General features: G+C 48.3%; 2 protein-coding genes across 2 annotated transcripts in view; both read left to right on the plus strand.

Annotated features, from left to right (window-relative positions):
• UNC5B (unc-5 netrin receptor B) overlaps nucleotides 1–16,202 on the plus strand; it is a 132,962-nt gene extending 116,760 nt beyond the window's left edge. Inside the window, exon 18 of the transcript XR_008840875.1 lies at nucleotides 16,189–16,202. The gene's annotated coding sequence lies outside the window, so the exon portion shown is untranslated. The remainder of the gene's footprint in view (nucleotides 1–16,188) is intronic.
• CDH23 (cadherin related 23) overlaps nucleotides 1–22,185 on the plus strand; it is a 157,787-nt gene that overhangs the window by 42,760 nt on the left and 92,842 nt on the right. The window contains 3 exon segments of the mRNA XM_056495621.1: nucleotides 12,913–13,107; nucleotides 16,481–16,609; nucleotides 21,853–21,931. Of these exon segments, the coding sequence (XP_056351596.1) occupies nucleotides 12,913–13,107; nucleotides 16,481–16,609; nucleotides 21,853–21,931 (403 nt within the window).

The following is a 22,185-nucleotide window of genomic DNA, read 5'->3' on the forward strand; positions in this document are numbered from 1 at the left end:
GATGCTCATCCCTGGGGATGCTGGGGGTAACCAGCCCTCCTGGGGCTCAGAACTGAAGTCATTGTGGCTGGGGAGTGCTGGAGGAGATGCTGGAGCCTTCCCGTGGCTCTGTGGAGAGGTGTGAGACAGATGCACTCCTCATTTTGGGGGGGATGCTGATGGTTCTGTAGGATGGACCTTGTGTGGAGGGGTTGAGCAAAGCAGGGAAATGGGGATTTAAAAAGTGCTGGTGGAACAGGACTGCAGGGAGCTGACAGATGTGGCTGGTTAATGACTGCAGAGGTGCTTTGGGCTAAGAAGAATTGCAACCTCACTTTTTTTTTTTTTTTTTTTTTTTTTTTTTTTCTCCTGCAGCTTCTTCTTGCTGCATCTCCAAAGGAAATGCAGAGGCCAAAATGCCTTTCCCCAAAATCCCTCTTGGGGTCTTACCTGGCACCTCGCAGGGGGCACCAAGGGAAGAGGAGAGCTCCCTTCTGCAAGGAGAGAGCCTCAGGAAGGTGGGGGGTGATGGCACAGCCGAGTTTTGCTGCCAGATTTTGCCATCCCTGCCTGAGCATCCCCAGGATGAAGGCACACCCAGGGATCCTTCCCAAGGCAATTCTCATTCAGCCAGCAGTGCTTTGGAAATAGTCACTCCTCAGGCACTTATGGATCTTTCAAGCCCCTTTCTGCCCCTAATAATCCCTCCTCTTGGGAGGTATTGATTCCCCAGCTGTTGGCTGCCTCTTGGTATTCCACACTCCGTGGAAATGGCTGTGCTGTCATTTTACCTGCTCCTGATTCCTTTCATCCCCAATCCTTTCCTGAGTTCAGGGCTGAACTCTGTATTGACAAACCACCCTGGAAGAAAGGAGGGGTTGGGGCTGGGGAAGAAGGTTCACTCAACAAAATCGTTGGGCAGAGTTTCCCTGTGGTGTGATTGTCTCAAAGGTGCTCAGCTGGTTTTTGGGGGAGTTTTTTGGACATCCAGCACAAGAGGGATGCCTTGGCTTGCCAGCCTGCAAATGTGACTTCATGCCTTGCTTTTCTGCTTATGACAAAAACTTAGGGAATTCTTCTCCTGGTTTGAAGGACAGGTATCTGCCAATAAAGGCAGGAGCTTCTCTTTGAAATGGAGAATGTAAACCCCCTCCCTCCAAATTATTATAATTTTGAAATTAAGGGGCTCTCAGGCAAAGATTTGGGAATTAGGAATAACAGTTCTTTACCAGGAAAATTAAAATAGAAATACAGTATTGCAAAGAACAATCCCAAAACACTGACAGAGTCAGAATCCAAGCTGACACCCGTCAGTCAGTCAGGGTGTTGGCACAGTCCCATTCAATGGTGGCTGCATCCTCCTGCAGGGGCAGATGTGGTTCAGCTGGAGCAGTGCTCCTGGAGAAGGTGCAGTTTTCCTCTGAAGGTGCAGGGATGATGTGCAAAGGTCTGGCTTTCCTCTGGAATCCAGTGGAAAGATGGATAACTTGCTGTCCAAAATCTCAGTTTTTATCTGGGTAGGAAAGGCTTGGCTGCTCCCCTGGCTGGAGCATCTCCCAGTGGGATGATGGAATTTTAACAGTCACACAGTTGGATGGGGCTTGGAGCAACCTGGGATAGTGGAAGTGTCCCTGCCCATGGCAGGGGCTTGGAATTAGATAAGTTTTTAGGTCCTCTCCAACCCAAACCATTCTGGGACTCCTCTCACTCTCCAGGAGTTCATCCTTTGATTTGGGCTTTTCACCCATCTGAGGGGGGATTTAATTTTAAACCCATTCCAGGTAATTTTTTTTTTTTTTTTTTTTTTTTTTTTTGGGTGCAGAAAAGTTGATTTGCAGCAGTGGGGTTTCCTCCAGCCCTCTCTGCTGTGGCACAGGAGTGGCACCAAACTTGGCACCTCCAAACCCAATTTTGTGATTAAACCAGCATGCCTGGGCTGTGAGTGAGGGCTCTCACTTGAGCAGAACCCCCATCCTAGCAGAGAATAAATTAAAAAGCCAACTGGCCACGGCTGCCTGAGGAGTGCTGGGACCAGAGATAGGGCCAGAAGTCAGATAACAAACAGTGTCCAAAATTGCAGCGCCTGGTGCATGGCGTGAAATTAAAACCTCTCCTGCCTCCTCCTGCAGGCTGGAACAAAACAGCTCCTGACACAGTCTGCAGGCACCAGGAGTGAAGGGGAGAATAATTAAATATGTGGGAGTTTTCTGCATCTGAGGGAAGGGATGAGGATTTTGTGCTGTGGGCATCAGTGGTTTGGTCCTGCAGCTGGGCTTTAGTTGGAAGGGTGTGCCATGATACCCAGATGGGCAGAAATCTGCTTTTTTTTCCTCTTTTTTGTTGGTTTTTCCTGAGTTCGGCCCCTCCACCTTCCCTGTGAGGCTCAGCAGCAGCCCTGTGCTGTCCAGGCTGCTCTCTCCCCAGCCCTTGCTGGCTTTCCATCCCTGGGGAAGGACATTTCTGTGGAGTTACCACCCAGGAGTGATGAAGAAGGGCAGCACTTTTTAATCAAAGTTACATTAGGTGAAGCTGATATTATTCACTCTGCTTTATTGCAGCTATTTTTACACGGGGGTTAGAAGTTAATACTACCCAGTGAGCCTGGTTTTGCTGGATTCTGGCAAGCCCCAAAATCCATCAGCACATCCAGACAGGGCAGGAAAGAGCCCAAGTAAAAAAAAAAAAAAAAAAAAAATCAACTCTATAGCTCAACTGGGGGGAAAAAATACAGTCAAAAACCCAAACCTTTTATAAAAACCAGACCCTTGATAATTGAGGGTCTGGTCTGGAAGGGCAGAACCCAGCCAGGACCATCAGCTGCAATCAGCAGAAGGATGAGCTGCTCCAATCAGCGCGGGGAGGGGAGCAGAGCAGTGGCAGGGGGGATGCAGGGTTAGCTCTTCCCTGCCCTGGCTAATGATCCTGACTCTCTGCTGCTGCTCAGCCACAGCCACAGGTGATGATGCCTGGTCTGAGCCTGCTGGGGGATGTCAGCTGGCTGGGACTGAAGGCAGTGCCTCCCAGGGGATGGTTTCAGCCAGGAAGGTTTTGCCAGGGTGGGTTTGGGTCTGTCTGGGTTGGGGTTTTTTTCCTCCCACCCAGGTAATGCCATGTTAATTCCTGGGGATCTCCTCTGCTGCTTGCAAGGTGTGATGAACCGAGGGAGGGAAGGAGGGAGTTATCCCTTTGTTTCTAGAGAAGGATAAAAGTTCAGGTTTTTTCTTTCCCCTTTGTTTTCTCACTTCTTCTCCTTTCCCACCTTGCTCCTGCTCTTTAATGCAGACATTCCAATTTTCCTGCTGTATTATCCCTGTGGTGAGCTTTAGAACCCCATTGCCTTGGTTCTTGTGATGCTCCTCAGAGACTGGGGCCCCTCTAAAACAAACCCCAGCACCCCAGCCAAGCACTTTTACAATAAAACACCAGGTCTTTTTGAAAACCACTCCAGGTATTTTTTAAAAATCTGCTTGACACAAGTGGTGTCACCAGCAGATTGCTTTGTCCCCTCTTCTGGTGTGACTTCCCAGTGTGCTTGGCCAGTTATTTGGGCTGGATTGTAAAGGCTGGCTCCTTTGGCAACATGGGGAGGAATTAGAGGGAAAATTGTTTGCCTCAACACAGAGGTTGTGAGACTTTAGGCAAATGCCTGCAATTGCAGAAAATTAAAAAAAAAAAAAAAAAAAAAAAAAGATTTTTAAAAGTTTTTGCTGCTATCTTTCCCCAAACCAAGGCAGGGACACTTTTCACTGTCCCAGTGTGCTCCAAGTGATGTCCAGCCTGTCCTTGGACATTTTCAGGGATCCAGGAGCATCCACAGCTTCTCTGGGCACCCTGTGCCAGGGCTTGCCCACCCTCTGAGTAAATAATCTCTTTCTCACATCTTATCTTTCACTTTAAAGATGAGCATAATGCTTTTTTTTCCTCATTTGGGGAAAAAAATCCTCCCTTGGATTGCTGCCTTCCTTGTCTTTATTATGTGTCCAAATCAGCATAGCTCCTGGGTTTTCCTGCAGTTTCAACCTCCATATATTGTATTTTAAAATCTGTTCCCTGCACTTCCCTCTGTCCCAGGGTCTTTCTGCACTGCCAGGCAGTGGGATACAGGGAATTGGGGTGTTCCCTCCCACGGGGGAGTGATGCCCATGCCCTGGCTCCAGCAGGAATTTTCCCTGACAGAGTTTGCTGCCTCAGCACGAGCAAAACCTGATGAGGAGACCCCAGCTGAACCCATATTGATCCTTCCTCTGGTAATGAAGCCATCCACAGGGAGACAGGGAAGGGTTTTTTTGAATCAGCACTGCTGTATGGATTTTGTGTTCTCTGCTGCTGAGGGTGGTACCTGCTCTCAGCCTGCTGCAGAGGCTTTTCCAGGAGTTTCTTCTTGATGGATCTTTGGGATTTACAAATCCCAGATTTCAAAGGGGTGTGTGGGGGTTTTTTCCTTCATTTTCTGGGGACAGGTTACTTGCTCCTGCCCTGTGAAGGTGATAGTAGCACTATTTTATTAGTGGCTTTTTTTTTTTTTTTTTTGGCTTTTATTCAGTATTAAAACTCGAGAGTCTTGTTTGGACTTGGTTGTTTATTCATTGTTATCTATAGTACAGAGAGTTCTTCAGCATTTTCGGCTAACAAGCTAAAAGCAAGAAAACAGAAGTGTATTTAGCTGGTTACATGGTCTTTTAAAGGCAGACTATTCAATTAAAAGCTAACATCTATTTTATTTATACTTTTGGCCCATGAACTGCTCTGTGGGATTTTCTATTCAACCAAAAACTGCTACCTGAAATCATGAAGAAGAAGGAACAAGAAGAAGAGCCACTGCCCAAGAACTCACTCTTGTCCCATACCTATTACTATATTTATTATATTATTTTATTAAATTATTTAATATAATATATTTTATAAAATTCAATATTATTATTATATTATTACTATCTTATTACTATTTATTTTTAAAATAAAACCCTCAAATTCAAAGCCTTTCACCATGTGAAATTCCACACTTCTATTCAACTACACACCAGTGATTCTAACTCCATCACTCAAATTTGGAAGTCTTCTCCAAGGCCTCCAGTGTTCTTTTGGGGGTCAGTGCCAGAAAACACAGAAAGTTCAAAGCTTCCAGGGTTCAGGGTTCCAGCAGGGATGTTTCTTTGTGCCTGGCTAAAATGGGAGTAAGTTGTATAAATTAAGACAATACCTAATGATTCGTGGCTATTATTTGAAGTGTCCCACTGTTGCAGATTTATTTGTCATTTCTCCTGGATGATAATGAATCCATTTGTATTAATGGTGTCGTGGACTTCCATTGATATCCCACATTAATTAATGTACCATTAAAAGAAAGTGGCACCCAATTAATATCGAGTGGGAGCGGTGTCCTGTCATTAGGGTTTCATTTGTGATGCATTGTGTGAATGCTCTGCCTTAATGGGAGTCATTTGCCATCCACAGCATCGCCCAGTGGGCTGCCAGAAAGTGAAAGTTAGTGGCTGATGCAAAAAAAAAAAAAAAAAAAAAATATATATATATATATATTTATATGTATATATATTTTTTAAAAAACAGGATCTGTCCAGTTTATGGCATAACCCTCAAGCAGGAATTGGAAAAAAAGATTTCTTGTCCCACCCCACACTGAATTCTGGCTGGTAATGGTAAATCACTCTTTTGGTGGTTTTACTTTGCTACTGAATTTTGATGTTGAGGGGAGGGAGAGTGGAACATCCCCCTGGATTGTGTCATCCCCCTGCCTTGGCTTCCCTAAACAAAAGCAGCCACTGCAGGAAGGCAGACCTTGAGTGTGGCCACCTGGATCCACCTGCTCCATGCCCACCATGTGAGCCAAAGGGGCTCCAGGCCATCTGCCCTGGGAGGTTGCTCCAAATGCCCTTTTCCAGCAGGAAAATCACACCAGCAGGAGAGACACCGTGCTGCTGAAGCCTGGGCCTCTCTGACTGACAGGTTTTCACATTCTTGGCGCTCGTCTCTGACTTTCAAATGTCTCCTTAGACCATCTTGGCTTCCCATCTGCTGTCTCCAGAACTGGGGCTGACCTACCAGCAGCCAAGGAGGGAAGCACAGACTGCCTCCCAGCCCTTGCCCTGGCCCTGCCTGCTCCTTGAAGACGCAGAATGGGAGAGAAATGCGGCTTTTGTGATGAAATTTGGCTGCAGGTGCCGAGTTAGTTTTCTCCTGCCCCCTCCCAGAGCAGTGGGAAGCTGCTGGCTTCCCAGCAGTGATCTTTAAGGTCCTTCCCTACCCATCCCCAAACCATTTTAGGATTCCATGATTCCTCTCCCAGCTCTTGGGGGTGCTGTGCCACAGTGTTGGCAGGGTTTTGGTGGGCAATGGGGGATCCCTGGGCTGGAAAAAGCAGGCAGGTTGTAATGGTTTGAAGGCAAAACTGGTGAGAGACTCCATGTCAGAAATACAGTATAATAGGAAAAAAGAGAAAAATAAAATATATGCAATAGTACAAAAGAAAACCACTGACAGAGTCAGAATACAACCTGACACCTGCTAGTCAGGGAAGCCTTGTTGAAGCAGTGATCCTGTAGAAAGGTCTGTTAGCTCTTGTTCTCTGGAAACCAGTGGGTAAGGGCTGCTCTGATGTTCCAAATCTCAGTTTTTATCTGCGTAGGAAAGGCTTGGGTGGAGCATCTCCCAGTGGGATGATGGAATTTTATCAGTCATGCACTGGGACTGAATGGGCCAGCAGCAGATGATATCTTCCTGGAGGGAGGATGGGCTGTGGAAACGATAAAGATGATTGCCCAGCTGGTTTAAAGATGGCCCATTAGCAGAGGATATCTCCCACAAAGATAAGAATCACTGCCCCACCTGGTTCCAGCAGATGGTGACAGAAACTTTTGGGCACATCTTAACATTGTAACCTAGGACACAGGTTTATCCCACAGGACACCAGAGCCTCTTCTGCTCCATGTGGCTGTTTGTCCTCTGCCTGCTGAGTGCCTTGCCAGCCCTGCAAGGCCCCCTGTGTGCTGGGGGGTTGTGATGTCTCTTCCTCCAGGGCCGTACCTTGGGTTGTGTCTGCCATGAATGAGCACTCTCGGCTCCAAGTGTGGTTATCCAGCAGCTAATTCCTCTCCAGCTCCCACAAAGCATCCATTCCAGCTGTGTTTATGGTGTTTTCAAAAGCCCCTCAATTGAATTATAGCTCTGTGGTGGCCGTGTGCCAGTGTCACCCGATAATGAGGGAGGTCACTTAGCAGAGATAGCAACAGGAGGTACATATTAATGAGAGCTGATTGAAAGGTGGGGTGGAAATCCACCCCAAAAAAAAGAGAAAAAAATTGTAAAAAGGGAAATTATCAGGTTTTAAAATCAAACTTAGAAATTGGAAATTGCCTGGCTCGGACGAGCAGTAATGCAATTAATAAATGTAATTAAAAGTGCAATTAGGAACAGGGGAATTGGAAGTCTGTGCACATCTGAGCGTTGGGAGCTGGCACACGAGCGAGGGACCCGCTCTGGCAGATGGATCACTCCCAGGATGGAGCATGGGGACAGGAACCAAAACATGGGGCTGGTTTTTCCCTCTCAGCAGGGGCTGGCACTGGCTGTGACTCTGCTTCTGCAGTTATTCCTGCAGAATCCAGACCTGGGCAGGAATGGGTGACTGAAAGCAGCTGGGGATGAGAGAGACAGGATGTGTTGGGAGCATCCTTGTCAGCTCTGCTCTGCTGCACCCCAAGATGCCCTGCCTTCAAGGCAAGAGGACTGAGCCCTCCTTGCTGCCTGCAGTGATTTTGATGGGCGGGTTTTGCCTGGAGCCCAGGGATGTCTGAGCTCAGGCTTTCAGCAGAGCACAAATCTCCATCCATCCACCCTATCGCAGAGGGAAAAGAGCCACCAGGAGCAGCAGCAGGGAATTATTTAGGAGTTGTAGGTCGAGCTCAGCATCTCCTGGTGGGGCAGCAGGAGTGGGGCAGGCAGGGCTGTGGAGAGCAGAGCTGCCTGCTGCTCGTGCCTGGTCCGTTTGTGTCGCCTCATCTCCCCGACCTTCCGACAGCTGCTCGGCCAGATTGCTGCAGTTTTTCCACATTATCTGCATGGCTACAGCATGCATCGGCATCCTAATCATCCCCACCAGCTCCTGCCGGGTGACTTTGCCCTGGGAGGTCAGATGGAGGTCCTCTACATGGCCAGCTACCAGAGGGGGGAAGCTGGCGTGGAGGGATGAGCCCCAAATAAATCTAAATATTCATTTCTGGTGCTCAGCCTTCTTATGAGGATGTTGCCGTGGTTTAAACCCAGCTGGCAGCTCAGAGCCACGCAGCGTGTTGGAAAAGTGGATGCATTGAAGGGAGATTGTGGAAAATGGACTCTCAGATCTGCTTCTCTCCCACTCTGACCCTGTAAACAAGTCAGCTCTCCATGTTCCCCCTCTCAGCCTTTGCCCACAGGGCTCCTGTTGTCAGGCCAGTTGGACAGGACTGATGGATCGAGGCACATCTGGGGTGTTGGTGGCCCGTGGCCCATGAAATGGTTTTGCTGTGGTGGAAAGTCTCAAAGGCACTGTGCAAATCTGCTCCCTGAGCAGGGCGAGGGACTTAGTGCTGTGGGAGCAGGTGCCTGAGGAAAGAGGATGGAGCTGGCTTTTCTGAAAAAAAAACCCTTTTTTCTGTGTGGAAGGAGAGCCTTTTCACAAGAATCATTTGAGTTGGAAAGGACATTTAAGATCATCAAGTTGAAGCATTAACCCAGCACTAAAAGGTTACACAGCCATGCCACGGCCAATATGACCAGACAGCGAGTGTAAATACTTTAAAAAGTCCCTTTTTGGTAACCTCTCCTTCAGCTTTAGCTGGCCCTTTGCAGAGAATGTTGCACAAGGCTCTGGTGCCCCAGCTGCCAGGGTTACAGGGCACATCTGTGGCTGGTGGCACAGGAGGTGACAGCCAGCCCAGGGGAGCTGTTTGCTGTGCTGGGCTGTGCTTGGGCCATCCCACCACAGCTTTGGGATGGAAACACAGCTCCCTGGGAGGACTGGGACAGAGCAGTCTGCTTATGGTTAACAATTTTAGGCTCCTGCATAACAGTGCTTCTTCTTCCAATAGGTTTTTTTTTAAGCAGCTTTAAGTTTTCTTACTCATTTATTGTGTCACAAAGGATCACCACTAGGCACCCCAGAGCTCTTGAATTCCTGGAGCTTCTCTGGGGGGACCTGGGTGCTGGAGCTGCTCCTGCTGAGCTGCCAGGTGAAGGATGGGGTGCAGGAGGCAGGTGGGGAGCAGGTCCCACTCCTGTTTGCCCTCTTCCTCCTCCTCCCCAACAGGCAGCATCTGTCTGCATGTTTATTTTTAATCTCACATCTGCTGGCGTCGTAACAAAGATTTAATGACACGACACAGTTTTGTCACCAGTTCTTTTTTCCCCTGGAGTGAATGAAGCCTCCATCTCAGGCTGCTGCTGAGAGCTTTAAAAAATGACAGAACTTGGCCACTGGTGTAGGAAGCTCACCTGCTTGCCACAAGCACCTGTAAGCTGTTGTCTGCCTGGACAAAAGAAATGATAGATTTTGTTATTTTTGCCTGTGGGTGAGATAAGCACAACCACAATTAGTCTGTGTTAATGAAGAAAAGCCATGAAGGATATGCAGAGGAGTCCTGTAAATGAACCAAATGCTGGAAAAGCAGAAATATTTGGGGCTTTCCAAAGGCATCTCCCTGGTTTGTGTCCTCTGCTCGGTATTTACCATCAAACACCAGCCCCAGGCTCTTCTGTTTATCCAGATGTTTTGCTTCATTGTTTAGATGATGGGTCACAGCTTCTGAGAAATAAAGACATCCTCTTCCTGCTGAGGAATATCTCGAGCCTGCTTGACCCAGAAATGGCAAGAGGATTTTAAAGACATACTTTTAATGCTTTTTAAGGCAGATGGCTTGAAATTCCACTGAGTCTTGACTGTGCCTGCCTGGGCATGAGCATTGGTGAGACCTTTTTCCCTGGAGGATTGTTGATGTGGGATGTCTGCACCCTCCAGCTGGTTTGGGGGAATTTTATTTTTTTTATTTTTTTTTTTTTTTTTGCTGGAATTTGAGCTGTGATAAAAAAGATGCATTACCCAGTGTGCTCCTTATGGGTCTGCACCCTCTCCCCTGTGAGCTGCTGGGAATAAGGTTGGTGGTGAAATATTCCCATTGTCCTGTGCATTTTGGGCAGTGTCTGTGATTTCTCTCTTGCATCCATGCCCCTCCTAGATTCACTTGGCTGTGCTTGGCTGGTGTGCCCACACCCTGGGGTCCCTCACAGATGCTTTGCTGGATGCCCATGACTGATTCCTAGTGCCAGATCTTTGTGCAGAACCGATCCCTTGCTGTCCTGGCCGAGGAAGGGAGCTGGTGAGCAAAGCTGAAAAAACAAGGATAAAGTCACCCGGTGGTGTCTGCAGGGTCTGGAGCTGACAGCACCAAAGCCGGTGACCTCCGTGTCCCCTCCAGGCAGCTTCTCCTTCGGGAGGACGAGGGGATGAACTCCCTTCAAAGCCTGCTTTGGGGCTATTGTGTGGAGCACAATGCGGGGGAAATCAACTCTCCTCTCTCACAGCCAGCCCCGTAATCACGGGTGACCAGAGAGGATTTGCATGTTAAAAGCAGTGGCTAGGGGCACTTAAAAAGGAGAGGAAAGCGTGTTCACCCAGGCCAGCTTTATCCTTATGAATATTTTTATTCCCAGGGCAGTGTAGCCCAGACACTGAATCTGCTCCTGCTCTGCCTCTCCCTGTGAATGGTTAATTTGTGATGCCCTGTGTGGTGACATGGTGACACTGGTCACTTTTTTGGGAAGGGAGTGGAGTTGTTGGAGCATGTGGAGTGAGGTGGTGGAAGCAGCAGTAGGAGGGCTGTGGGATGCTCTGGCTTGGGGGAGGCAGGCAGCCCAAAAGAGGGGCTGGGGAGATGCTCTAGCCTGGTCTGGGAAGGGGTTTTAGGAGTGCTCAGGGAACAAATACTCACCACAGTGCTGGAAGAACCCATGAAAGGCTTTTTTACCCAACCCACCCCCCATAGCTGACAAAATCCTGTCTCCTGAGCAGTTTAAATGGCCAAGCCAGGATTAAGGTGCTGAGTGCATGGCACAAAGTCAAGGGTTTACACAGCAGCAGGGCAGGGCTGGGTGAAGCCTTCCAGAAAGTGAGCAGCTGTAAGGCAAAGGGCAGCAAAATTCCAGGACAGATGGGCTGGGGAGGATGTGGTGTCCCCATTGCCAGAAGGCTTTAGGGATGGGAATGATTTAGGGGGACAGGTTTCTCTTCTGAGGTCCCTTCCAGCTATATCTGTTATGCTTTTGTGACTGCTGATCACCAAAAAACTGGAAGGAGCTTTAAAAAATAATCCTCAGGCCGTGCCCTGCCAGGCTTTCTGGAGCAGCTTGATTTAGAGAAGGGAAAAAAAAAAAAAAAAAAAAAAAAAAAAAAAAGAAAGGAAATGGAAAAAACCTAAGTGGGAGCTGCAACCTCTCCCACCGTGGCAGAAGTGATGCTGATGTAAGGGAAGTGGAATTTTGCTGGAGCCCGAGGTGAGCTTGGGTGTTGGTGTCCCTGCAGTGCCACACACCTGGAGACAAGGACAGGGGCCACAGGGGATGTGTGTGGGATGAGTGTCCTGGGTTCATCAGTGGGAGCTGCAGACTGGCCCAGCTCTGTTGTACCAAATCCTGCCACCTGCCTTGAGGGCAAATTTCTGCTGGACTCAGCCCTAACTGGGAAAATTTGGATTCTTTGGTTCTTTGCTAGTTCCAGCATTAAGCTGGTTAAAAAAAATTCCCGAGTGTGGAGCTCTGTTTTCTTGTATTATCTACTAGAGGAGGTGTTGCCTGGGACAGCCTTTGGTTTGCTGCAAGCCCTGTGGCTCCCAAAAAACCTGAAAACGGCTCAGTTTGCTTGGCAGCTTTGGCCAGGGATTTTCTGGGAAGCAGTGTCCCTCCTCAAGCCTCCTTCCCATCCTCTCAGCCCTTCAGGATACTCCTCTGTAAGCTGAGGGTGAATAATTTAATAAGGAAGGAGTTAAGAATAAAACACAGAGACTTGGGGAGAGGTTTTCAGGAATAATCCATATTATCCCATCTCATTTCTGATCTTTGCTGTGTCCCCTTTTGAGGTTTAGCTCCTTGCCAACCCTTTTGGAGGTGTCACAGGCAGAGGGACGTGCCCAAGGTGTACCTGGAGCCTTTTTCCCTGGCAGTCTGTGCTGGTGCCTTCAGGGAGAGACAAGAATATGCATTTTAAAAGATTTGCATAGGAACATGCAGCTGTTCCACCAAAAATGGATAATTGTTCTCCCCGCTGCGAAGTTAAACAATAAGAAGTGCCAAACTGCACTTGCCATTGCTGATTTTGTGCACTCAGCTGCATATTTTATGCATGTAGATTAGTTCCAGATTTATGACGATGGAGCTGCTCATGCCTGTGTTGTAGTTGCTGTGGAAACTACAACTTTGACTTTTTTGCGTGAAGTTCCGTGTTGCATTTAATCCTTTTTTTTTTTTTTTTTTTTTTTTTTTAACATTTCCCCTAATTTTTTTGAAGCTCTCCTATATTTAATACTCTGTGGTGAGAACACTGGGGGAGCCAACCTCAAAAATAAAAGTGCCTTTGGACAAAAAAAAAAAAAAAAAAAAAAAAAAAGTTTAAGAGAAGAGAGTAATTTTTCTGGGAAGTTGGGAAAAATAAGGGTTTGTGACAGAGTGCCATCTTGACCACAGCTGTATAACTGTTATTATAAATGTGTAACAACTATTATAGGTCCTGCAATAAAGAGCACAGCTGTGTAAGTTATAAATGTTGTGGAAATACAGGATTGAAGGTGCTGGCTCACTGGATATCACTCCTGGTGGGAAGAGGAAATTGCTGGTGTAGGTTTGATGTGAAAAGGGTGTGCAGAGTTACAGATATCCATTTTTTATCTCCAGAACACCCCCGTGGGCACCCCAATTTTCATTGTGAACGCCACAGACCCGGACCAGGGGGCAGGAGGCAGCGTGCTTTACTCCTTCCAGCCCCCTTCCAGCTTCTTTGCCATCGACAGCGGCCGTGGCATCGTGACAGTGATCCGGGAGCTGGACTACGAAGTCACTCAGGCCTACCAGCTCCAGGTGAACGCCACGGTGAGTCTCAGCCTGCCTGCAGGTGTGTGTTTCATTGCCCTGCTCTGGAAAATGCCTGTGCTGGTTTGGAGGACAGGTGTCTGCCAATCAAGGCAGGAGCTTCTCTTTGAAATGACCCCCTCCCTCCAAATTATTGTAATTTTGAAATTAAGGGGTTCTCAAGCAAAGTTATGGGAATAGGAATAACAGTTCTTTACTAGGAAAGTTAAAATAGAAATACAGTATTACAAAGAACAATCCCAAAACTCTGACAGAGTCAGAATCCAAGCTGACACCCGTCAGTCAGTCAGGGTGTTGGCACAGTCCCATTCAATGGTGGCTGCATCCTCCTGCAGGGGCAGATGTGGTTCAGCTGGAGCAGTGCTCCTGGAGAAGGTGCAGTTTTCCTCTGAAGGTCCAGGGATGATGTGGAAAGGTCTGGCTTTCCTCTGGAATCCAGTGGAAAGATGGATAACTTGCTGTCCAAAATCTCAGTTTTTATCTGGGTAGGAAAGGCTTGGCTCCTCCCCTGGCTGGAGCATCTCCCAGTGGGATGATGTAATTTTATCAGTCACACAGTGGGACTGAATGGGCCAGCAGCAGATGATATCTTCCTGGAGGGAGGATGGGCTGTGGGAAAGATAAAGATGATTGCCCCAGCTGGTTTAAAGATGGCCCATTAGCAGATAGTATGTGCCATGGAGATCAGGGTCACTGTCCCACCTGTTTTTTAACAGATGGTGATAGAATACATACTTTTGGTCCCATCCTGTATTGCAATCTAAGACAATCTCCTTTTGGGCTTTTGCAGGAAGGGGAGCAGCTGCTGGGTGGTGAAACCCAGCACAGAACATACAGACCATTCCCAGAATCATGGAATTGTTTGGGTCAGGCACCTTAAAGCCCATCCCAATCCAACCCTCTGCCATGGGGCAGAGACACCTTCCACTAGACCAGGTTGCCCCAAGCCCCATCCAGCTGAGTCTGGAACACTTCCAGGATTGGAACTACATCCACAACTTCCCTGGGCGACCTGAGCCAGTGTCTCACTACCCTCTGAGTGAAGAATGTCTTTGGTATATTGAATCCTCCAGATTCATTCTTTGTGCAGTTGGTTTATTACAAGTGGATTCACCTGTATTAAGTTCAGACACCAAGAGTTAAAATTTTGGTGGGCAGAGGAGAAACCAGGGTTTTACTTACAGTCATGCCATGCATCCAGCATGGCAAATTCATGTCCCACGTGAATGGGTGTTCAATCCTGTCCAGAGAGAGCTGGAGAATGTGGAGGAGCACTCAGGCTGCAGCTCTGTCTCCTTCCCCACCTCACACACAACAGAGACTCAGCCCTGCAATACATCTGCCCACCTCCACGCTCAGGAGAGGGGAGGAAAACCCTCTTTGCCCCCTCCAGGCAGCTGGCTAGAGCTCTTGGAGCATGTGATTTAATCAAGATCATTGTCTTGATGCAGAGCCACAAATGTCAGGAGGACACGGAGGGCTGCGCTTCGCTCTCCCCAGCGCCAAGCCTGGACACTCATGGGCTGCAGGGCAAACACCACAGCCTTCAGCCCAAACCCTGCATGTTCCAGGCTGGGGAATATTCTCCAGAAACTTGTTTTTTTGTTGTTTGGTTTTTTTTTTAATTGTGAATTGTACCTCATTTTATTTTTAATATTCCAGCGGGAAGAGGGACTCTGTTTGTTGCTCCCTTGCCAGTGTCTGTCACTGACACCCTTTCCTGGGATGTGTTACTAGCAGGTTGGAAAATGGGGGACCAAACACGGTCCCTGATGGAAATGTAACTTCCTTCCAGGATTCTGATTTCCTCAGTGCTGTCAGCTTGGTCCATCCAGCTCTGTCTGGCCCTGTCTCCCAGCAAAGATAAAATGGGAGATTCACAGAATCCCAGAATGGTTTGGGTTGGAAAGGGTTGTAGAGCCCAGTTCATCCCAACCCTCTGCCCTGGGCAGGGACACTTTCCACTATCCCAGGTTGCTCCAAGTCCTGTCCAGCCTGGCCTTGGACATTTCCAGGGATGAGGCAGCCCCAGCTTCTCTGGGCACCCTCTGACTTTCTCTATACTCTCCTGAAATCCAGTGATTTCCAGCTCTGGGAATCCAAGGACTTAAATCTTGTCTCTGGATGGCAGCTGTGGGAATACCTCCTCAGTTTGGTCAGTGCTGCTAATTCCTAGAAGAAAAGTGATGAGAACCCCCAGGGCAAAGCTGGGAAAGAAAAATGAGAGTTGCACCAGCACAGCAGGAGCTGGAAGAGCCAATGCAGAATTTTGCCTGGTCCAGAGCTGGAAATGGGGTGATGGTGGGTTCAGGGTGGTTGCAGGGATTGCTGAGGAGCACAAGGCAAGGCAGGAGTTGTTCCACCCCAGGGATGAAGGCAGCAAGCACAGAAAGAGGCTGGGAAAGACAACAGGAGAGCCCAGTGAGGAAACTGGAATCATGCTCACTTTTTCTGTGCTATCTGTGATGCCTTAAACAAAATTTAAGAGGTGAAGGGGAGGGGAAGGACCATTATGTGAAGAAACAAAGGACTTTAACCTGATGGCACTAACAGCAGAGTCAGAACAAGCATCCACCCAGGCCACAGACACTGAGCCCTGCAGGTGGAGAGGATAATGTACAAGCTGAGCTGCTGAATAGAGTTTAAATTAACATTAATCTTCTTGCAATCAGTCTTTGCCTGTGCTCAGAGCTGCTCTGGAGGAGAGTGTGGTGAGCTCTGATGGTCACAGTGCCTGATTGGGGGTAAGGAGACATTGATTCCCTTCCCTCCGTGTGCTCTCCTTACTCCTGCCCTTAGGAAAAGGGCTGGGGGCATCTTGGGGTCACTTTTGAGCACCCATGGGACAAGGCTTCAGCAAGGAAAGCAGTGGCAGCAGGAGAAGCTTGGAAAGGAGCCCGAGGCTCTGTGCTGGTGGAATGTGATGGAGTGAAAGGGAGGGGAAAGGTTCAGGTGGGAAGGGACACTTAAAAACCACGGGCAGGGACACCTTCCACAAGGTGCTGGCACCCACCCCTGGGTCTGGCCACGCAGAGGTGCCTTAGGCTGTGTCTGCATTAGGAAGGAATCTACATTTTGAAGGAGGTGTTGAGCAGCGCTGCCGCATTTTCATTCCCAACGTGATGAAAGCTGAATTGGTGTTTGCTTCATTTGAAAGGGCTGATGCTGCAATGAAATGCATATTGTGTTTCAGCTTAGAGGGAGGTGCAGTGGACAATAATTCCAGCAGGTAGCTTGAAAAAGAGATGATTGCCTCCACTATTCAGAAATCCTGCCCCAACTACAACAGCGAGAGACTCAGTGCTGCTGAATAATCCTGTTTTTCTGATAGAAATCCTTTCTCTCCCCTCTCTGCCCCTTCTGTTTTTTCAAGGACCAAGATAAAAACAAGCCTCTGTCCACTCTGGCCAACCTGGCAATCACCATCACAGACGTGCAGGACATGGATCCCATCTTCATCAACCTGCCCTACAGCACCAACATCTATGAGAACTCACCTCCGGTAAGGGCTGTGCTTAACCTGGGGTTTTCCACCTGAAACAGCACATTTCCAGCCAGATCCAAAACACTCAGCCCCTTTCCTTATCCAGCCTAAGCATGGACCCCAAATAAAATATCTTTTTGGAAGGGTTTTTGCTTAAATTCCACAGAGATTGTCACCCCGTCTCCTCCTATCTGCGTGCCATTTCCAGTAGAGAACTTGAAGAGGGGGGGGGGAAAAAAAAAAATCTAAACGTTCCTGAAATGAGGCAGTTTTGAAAATGCCAGAATCATCAGCCATTTCAGCACTTTGAGTCTTTTCCCCCCAGGTTTTGCCAAATTGATCCAATCATTTTAGTTCTTCTGAAATTCGGTTTGTCAGCAAACTCGCTGTTTGTGGAAAAAGAAAAAGTCTCCCAGTCTGAATACAGCAGGGATGAGTTTGTTTTTTGTTGTTTTTTGGTTTTTTTTTTTTCCCCCACAGATGTCAGGGAGTGTGGAGGGCAGCTTGGGCTTTGGGAGCTGTTTGCTCTGCTCCCACCAAGGGCTTTAATCCCAGCACCAGCCCTTCCCTGCAGCATCCCCAGCTGTGCATCCCATCACTGTGTCCACAGGGATGCATTTTTGTGGGTGGAAGGGAAAACCTGCCTTAAAATCACGGCACTCACACCACATGTGCATCCCACAACTTGCCCTGAATCCCAAATCCCTGGTGGCTCAGTTCAGAGGGAGAGGGAGCTCCATTGTGCTTCAATTTATACATTTTTATTCACTTTGGAGCAAAGCCCTGACATTGCTGGATCAATAGGGCTGAGTCCCAAAATCCATGGGGACACAGCACATTACCTGTCTGCTGGCCCAGGGGTGGCCAAAAAAGCACAACTTGTTCATGAATTACTCACAAGGCAAAAGTTTTGTTGATATTAAGGAGTGTCTGGTACGGACAGAGTGAGCAGCAGGGAAATAAAAACCCACAAATTAGATCACACTTAACTAGGAGGACAAAAGCTTTAGATGAAATTAGAGGAATGGAAGTGCCATAAGTATTAAAAATTGTGGGATGCATCACCTCCATGAAGTGAAAGGGAATGTCTTCCAAATAATGAGATATATTAAGGGTCAAGGATCCCTTTGTGTCAATACACAAACAATAACCACAATTATTCCTGGAATATTCTGTTTGCAGTCAGCAGAGCTGCAAATTACCACTGTGTAACGTGATGCAGGAAAAGGGGGAAGGAATTCCCACCAGGTTTGGAGATTTTAATTTCTCTTGGCCACGTGCAGCATCTCCAAAGGCACTGAGGTGTCCCAGGTGGGTAGGTGCCACCAGGATGCAAGGATGTGCTTTGTTTGGCAAGCCTGGGGTTTAACACAGAGTCATTTGGTTGGGAAAGACCTCAAAGTTCATCAAGTCCAGCCATTAATTATGTGCATTTTTTGTCTGAGTCTTCTCATCAGCTCTGCCCTCCCGCCCTGAGCAGAGCCACGTGTGGAGTGAATGTCATGGTTATCAAAATGATCCAGTTTGGGTGGGGAGCCTGGGCTTGGCCAGCTCAAACAAAGCTTGCAGGTGAAACCAAGAGGCTGAGGTGCATTTTTGGGGTGTTGTTTACCCTGACATGTGACACAGCAGATTGAAATGTGCTCAAGGCATCTCATCCCAGCCCTAAATCCACGGAGCCGCTGCTCCCGTCTCTCCTCCCTCTTTTTATCTGTGGTGCACAGCATGTCTGTGTTCCCCTATCAATGTATCAGGCCAGAATACCTCATCTAAAGTGTATACATTACCTAATAAAATCCTTCTTATTCGGGATTATTGCATCAAATTTTAATTTCCTCACTCGAGTAACAGCATGTCAGCCAGCCCGTCGGCGGAGAGCCGATAGAAGGTGAAAAGAGTGGATAAACTGCAGCAAATTACCACAAACAGATCTCTATCAGCCCTTTGACTGGAATTGACTGGAATTAAGAAGTGAGAAATGGGATTTTTATTTTTTATTTTTTTTTTTTAGCTTTCTGAAGCATTCACCCCCCACCCCCCTCCTCTTGCAACGCTGGGCAGCGCTTCGCCTTTCAAGTCCCTAATCCTGTAAGAGGAGAAGAAGAAAAAAAAGGTGGAGGGGCATGAGAGGGGAGAGGAGTGCAGCTGTAGCTCTCATTTCTCTCAGGCTGGGATCTGGGAGCATAATTGAGCAGCGTTTTGGGCAGGTGCTTATTGTGGCTCTGAGAAGAAAGCAATTTCTTATCGGGCAGAGGACGAGGACGCAGCAGGGAGAGGCACTCTGCTGTCCCTGGAGGTGTTGTACCTTCCTTCTTGATGTTGTTTATCATCCCAGCACGGCTCAGACATCTCTCCTAGGGCACCCAAGCACCCCTGCAGATGTGGCAAAGCTCCAAGGCGTGATTTCCATCCTCAGGAGAGTTTTTGGGTGTTTTTGGACGGCGTGGCTGATGTTGAATGCCATGGAAAGGAAGGGGTGTCCAAGCACTGGCATGGCCTGACAGGGTAGTAGTGGGATCAGCATGCCTGGAGGGATTTAAGAGGCATTTTTGGGGATGTGGGTTAGTGATGGCCTTGGCAGTGCTGGGGGAATGGTTGGAGTGGAGGATCTCAGGAGGCTTTTCCAACCTGAATGGTTCTGTGATTCCTTTCCCAACCTGAATGGTTCTGTGATTCCTTTCCCAACCTGGATGGTTCTGTGATTCCTTTTCCAACCTAAGTGACTCTGCTCTGGAGGAGAGGAGCCATTTCCCCTGGCAGAGCTGCTGATGAGCCCCTGCACCTCAGCTGGTGCCTGGTGCAGCTGCATTTTGTGGGTGCAGGAGGAGGAATTCCCTCTCCAGGAGACAAGCTGAGGGCTGTGAAGGTGTGCTGCATCCCACAGGGAGCCACTGAAGGCAGGAGAGGGGCCAAACCCCACTGGCACCTGGTCCCAATGGTAGAATGGTACAGACACGTGTCAAACATGGTTAAACCAGTTTTAATTCTTTACCACCATCCCCCCTCCTCCTCAGAAACTCCTTGAGCTGAAGAAATAATGTAGAATCAGCTCTGGTTTTGCCCTAGAGTCTCAGTAGCTCCGAGTTAATTCTTTCTTACAATATTTCCAGCCCATCAGTGTGAACACTTTATTAAAAGCTCAGGGTTTTATTAAAAAAGGATTGATTTACCCCTGCCCCTCTTCAAAAAACCCTCAGATTTTGTTTGGATAATGTGCCATTCTTTATTTTCTTTGCCTTTTTTTAAGCACAGGCTTTCCCAGATTATTACTTTTCTAAACCTTCTTCCTCCTCCCCCAGGGAGGGGAGAATTATTCCGTCCTCTCTGTGCCCACCAGCCTGTCTGCAGCAGGAGGGCGAGGTTGTGACTTGTTTCAAAAGGAAATTCAGGGATATTTGGGGACTTTCTAAGAGCTGCAGGGTCTTGCCACAGATTGTGCCACTTCTCCAGGAAGGTTCAAGTTTGCTCCCAAACACTGTGGATGCCCAGGAAGGGATCTCCCAAGGGAATTGGGAGAGTCGTGGAGGACCTGTCAGGAAGGATGGAAACCAGGTGGGATGTGAAGGATGGGTGGCAGGGAGCCCAGCAGCACTCCAGGATGTTTCTTGGACGCTGGTGGGATGTGACCCATCCAGGAGGAGCAGAAGGAGAAACACAGGAGGCTGCAAGGAGAAACAGGAGGAGCCCCAACACCAAAATACCAAAACCCAGCAGCATGTATCATCACCAAGGGCAGGGGGTGAACCTCAGCATGGTCCCTCGTGGTACCTGTGATCAAAAATCTGGATAATTCCTTCCCTGTGGGCATCTCTGCTGAGACATCCGAGTGAGATTCCCCCTCCACCCCTCCTAAACTTCCCCTGCTGCCACATCCACGCTCATCCCTTTATCTCTCCCTCCAGCCCTTCCCCTTGGCTCCTCCAGGAGGGGCATCTCCTGCAGATAAAGCTGTTCCCCATTGCTTTTCCCCAGCCTTCCCTCTGCAGGGGACAATTCCCATTCCGTGTCACACAGACCTGGTGTGACAGTGAGCTGTCACACCGACCTGGTGCCTTCACCCTCTGCCCCCTCTCTCCCACTGGGGAGCTCCAGCTGTGCCAGGGAGGAGAGGGGGCTCTTATCTGCCCCATGGGGATGGGAGATTAAATATTTCATTTAGTTTGATTCTGCTGGATGTGAGTGTAATGTATAATATGACACATAATATGTACAGTTTATAGTATGCAATACAATTAAATATATATATATACAGTATGAGGTATAACACATTATAATTTAAGCAAAACTACACTGAAATGCATCACCCTTTTTTTTCCCCTCCACTTTGCCCTGTCTTCCTCTCCACATCCCCTGTTCTGCTTTCCCACCTGCTCCTTCCCCATTTCTGTGGTGTTTTTTCTCTCTCTGTGCTCTTGGGCAAGCACAGTTATTGTCAGTAATTTAGAGGCTCTCAGGGTGGCTGCTGAGCCTCACCAGCCAAGTGCTGCTCAGGGGCCAGTGACCTGGGATTTATGGCTAATGTTCTCAGTTAATAACATGGATTTACTTAAGGAGTCCATGGAAATGCCCTCAGAGATCAGGGAACAGGCAGCCTGCCTGGCCCTGGGAGCTTTCTTTACAGCACTGAGCCCACAGGGACACGGATCTGGAAGCTAGGGAAGGCAGCAAGTCCTGATGTTTCTGCCACAGCTTTCCCTTTGGCCTTCAAGTGATGGATTTCAGGACAGGCACCAGCTCTGCCCCCTCGTTAGAAATGCAAATTCCTCTGCTGACATTTCCTTTGAGGGGGAAAAAAAAAAAAATTAAAAAATTTGCTGCTTTCCCCGCTGTTAATAAGCCAATGAAAACAAGAGCAGCTGAGTTGTAAATTTTTTCACACTACATTAATTACAGGCATGTGCATGTGTTGGTATTCACAGGGGCTCGCTGCACTGCAGAGGGGGAAGTTGACTTACGGAGCAGGATATTTTTAATTCAAGAGCTGAACAAGAATTTTGGGTCCCTGTTGGGTTATTTTTGGCAGTTTTGGGGGGCACTTGGGTCTTTCTGCTGGGATATAGGACAGGATGGAGGATGAGGTGGGTGAGCAGAAGAGCCTGTGGGCAATCCCTGGTTCTCAGTTCAGCCCTCCTCCTCCTCCTCCTCCTCCTCTTCCTCCTCGAGGGTTTCAATGAAAACCTCAGCATGGGCCAGGGTGGGAGGTGCAGGTTGTGTTGGGAGCCCCAGCAGGGCTGTGACATCTGTCCCCTGTCCCTCCCCAGGGTACCACGGTGAGGATGATAACAGCCATCGACCAGGACAAGGGACGGCCCCGGGGAATCGGGTACACCATCGTGTCTGGTGAGTCCTGGGGATCTGGGGATGGAGGGATGGATGATGGATGGATGGATGGATGGATGGATGGATGGATGGATGGATGGATGATGGATGGATGATGGATGGATGATGGATGGATGATGGATGGTGGATGGATAGATGATGGATGGATGGATGATGGATGATGGATGGATGATGGATGGATGGATGATGGATGGATGATGGATGGTGGATGGATGGATGGATGGATGGATGATGGATGGATGGATGATGGATGG

This window comes from Oenanthe melanoleuca, chromosome 6 (genome assembly GCF_029582105.1).
Source record: "Oenanthe melanoleuca isolate GR-GAL-2019-014 chromosome 6, OMel1.0, whole genome shotgun sequence".
Classification (NCBI taxonomy): domain Eukaryota; kingdom Metazoa; phylum Chordata; class Aves; order Passeriformes; family Muscicapidae; genus Oenanthe; species Oenanthe melanoleuca.